This window comes from Ornithorhynchus anatinus, chromosome 12, assembly GCF_004115215.2.
Source record: "Ornithorhynchus anatinus isolate Pmale09 chromosome 12, mOrnAna1.pri.v4, whole genome shotgun sequence".
Classification (NCBI taxonomy): domain Eukaryota; kingdom Metazoa; phylum Chordata; class Mammalia; order Monotremata; family Ornithorhynchidae; genus Ornithorhynchus; species Ornithorhynchus anatinus.
Window position 1 is genome coordinate 49,218,158 of NC_041739.1, and position 2,547 is coordinate 49,220,704.

The following is a 2,547-nucleotide window of genomic DNA, read 5'->3' on the forward strand; positions in this document are numbered from 1 at the left end:
CTTTGGCGGGGAGGGGACACACAAAAGGCTCCCATCGCGGGCGGCCTCCCGCCTCAGGCGGCGCGCGCATGCGCGCCCCGAGGGAGGGCGCGGGCCTCCAGGAGCAGCCCCGCCCTCCCCCGTCACGTGACTCGGCCTGACGCGCCGTGCCCCCCCCCCCCCCCGCCTCCCCTTCTCGGCCCCGCGCGCGCGCGCTAGCGGAGGACCCGCCCCCCCCCCCCCGGCCCGGCCTCGGCGCGCCCATTGGCCGAGAGCCCGCGGGGGCTCCCCGCCCCCCCGCCCGGCCGGCCGCCCGCCATTGGCGCGCGGGGCCCATCCGGGTTCCCGGATGAGGGAAGATTCTGCGGTATAAAGGCGGCGGGGAAGGCGGGAGCCGGCGCAGTTTGAATCGCGGTGCGGCGGCGGTGGAGGAGGAGGAGGAGGAGGAGGAGCGGGCGCCGGAATTCGCGGCCGGCAGTCGCGGGCGGCCGGCAGCCCGGGGCCGGGGAGACCACCCTTTTGCTTTTCCTTCCGCCGCCCGCCGCTCGAGCGTCCGCGCGCCTCCGAGGAAGGAAAATGGTAAACCTCCCGGGGGCGGAAGGGGCCGGGGAGGGGGCAGGGGAGGGGAGGGGAGGGGGCGCCTCTCGTCTCGTGGCGCGCGCGCGCGGGAGGGGGGGTGGGGGGTGCGCGAGGAGGGGGTACCGCGCGTGCGCGGCCGGGCGGTGGGGGGGGGGGGAGAGAGGGGGCGCGCGGAGGAGCGGCCCCCCCCCCCCGGCTCTGAGCGACCGGCCGCGCTTCTGTGCGTGCGTGCGCGCGCGTGTGTGTGCGTGCGCGTGCCCCGCAGGCTGGCGGGAAGGCGGGGAAGGACTCCGGCAAGGCCAAGACAAAGGCGGTTTCCCGCTCGCAGCGAGCCGGCCTGCAGGTCAGTGAGGCCCCGGGCCGCGGGCCGAGGGAGCACGGCGGGGGCGGGGGGCGGCGGGGGGCGGCTGGCGGCGGGGCCCATCCGCGCCTTCTCGCCCCGCCAGTTCCCCGTGGGCCGCATCCACCGGCACCTCAAGTCGCGGACCACCAGCCACGGAAGGGTGGGGGCCACGGCCGCCGTCTACAGCGCCGCCATCCTGGAGTACCTCACCGCCGAGGTGCGGGCCGGGCCGGGCCGGGCCGGGGGAAGGGAAGGGAAGGGAAGGGGGCGGGCGAGGGGGGCGACGGGGCCGGGCCGGGCCGGGGGAGCCAGAGACGCACGGCCCCGCACCCACGCCCACACCGCCCTCTTTCTCCTCTTCCTCCTCCTTCCCCTCCTCTCGCTTCTGCTCTTCCTTTTTCTTCTGCCTCCTTTCCTCTTCCTCCCTTTTCCTTTGCTTCCTCGCTTTTCCCTCTTTTTCTTATCGCATCCTTTTTTTTCTCCTCTTCTCCCTCCTTTTTTTCCTCCCCTTCTCTCTTCTCCCTTCCCTCTCCTCGCCCCTTTCTTTCTTCCGTCTTCTCCCCCGCCGTCCGTCCGCCCGTCCGGCCTGCAGGTGCTGGAGCTGGCAGGGAACGCCTCCAAAGACCTGAAGGTGAAGCGGATCACGCCGCGCCACTTGCAGCTGGCCATCCGGGGAGACGAAGAGTTGGACTCGCTCATCAAGGCGACCATCGCCGGAGGCGGTACGGAGGCGGGCGGGCGGGCGGGCGGGTGGCAGGGAGACACGAGCCCTTCCTCCTTCCCCCGAGCTGGAGGGACTTTATCCTACACACCCCAAACACACACATCCCTCCCTCCCTCCCCCCCGGGATCGGAATCGGAGAGAAGCTGCAGAAGTAAAGGGCAGCTCAGGCGAGTGGGGCATCATTAGCAGGGGCCCGGTCTGCAGACCGTTGGCGCCGGCCATCCGCGACTCAGAAACCTGCAACGGAGCACGGCAGCCGCCGACCTATTGCTCCTTCTCAAAGCCGTTTCTCACGGCCTGGCGTCACTGCGGTATCGGGCGTGGGCGCTCGGGATGGTCTCGGTTCCTCCCTTGGAATACGAACACCGAGGTTGGAACGGAAATCCCCAAAGCCCGCGCCGGCCTCGATGCGCTCCAAGTTTTCCCACGTGCTTAGAAATCCTGCCCGAATCACTATGTGTATTTTTTTTTTTTTTTTTTCAGGTGTGATTCCCCACATTCACAAATCTCTGATCGGAAAGAAAGGACAACAGAAGACCGTCTAAAGGATGCCTGGATTCTCTGTTCTCTCAGGACTCTAAATGCTCTAACGACTGTCCAGTGTTGGTGATTCCAGTGGACTGTATATCTCTGTGAAAAAAACACCCGATTCTGCCTTTTTGTAATTCTCTCGGAGCAAGTTGGGAGTCTACTGAGCTTTCCAACCAACCAAATTTCTGCATTGAAGTCTTAACCATATTTAAGTGTTACTGTGGCTTCAAAGAAGCTATTGATTCTGAAGTAGTGGGTTTCGATTGAGTTGACTTTAAATCTGTTCGGATTTTAATTGTGATGCAGAAGTTATAGTAACGAGCATTTGGTTTTGTACAGACTTTAGTTCCCCTCTGGTGGGTGAGTTCAATAAAGGTCACATCCAAAACTA

General features: G+C 65.8%; 1 protein-coding gene across 1 annotated transcript; it reads left to right on the forward strand.

Moving 5' to 3' along the window:
• The first annotated feature begins 326 nt into the window (after positions 1-326).
• On the forward strand, positions 327-2,547 carry LOC100083640 (histone H2A.Z). The gene is made up of 5 exons (XM_029077158.2): positions 327-558; positions 824-901; positions 1,005-1,118; positions 1,494-1,623; positions 2,109-2,547. Exons 1-5 carry the CDS (start codon positions 556-558, stop codon positions 2,168-2,170), a joined length of 387 nt encoding a protein of 128 aa, XP_028932991.1. The 5' UTR covers positions 327-555; the 3' UTR covers positions 2,171-2,547.

Coding starts and splice junctions, on each gene's coding strand:
- LOC100083640 (XM_029077158.2), top strand. Junction 902..1,004: donor CGCAGCGAGCCGGCCTGCAG/GTCAGTGAGGCC, acceptor TCGCCCCGCCAG/TTCCCCGTGGGCCGCATCCA. Junction 1,119..1,493: donor TGGAGTACCTCACCGCCGAG/GTGCGGGCCGGG, acceptor TCCGGCCTGCAG/GTGCTGGAGCTGGCAGGGAA.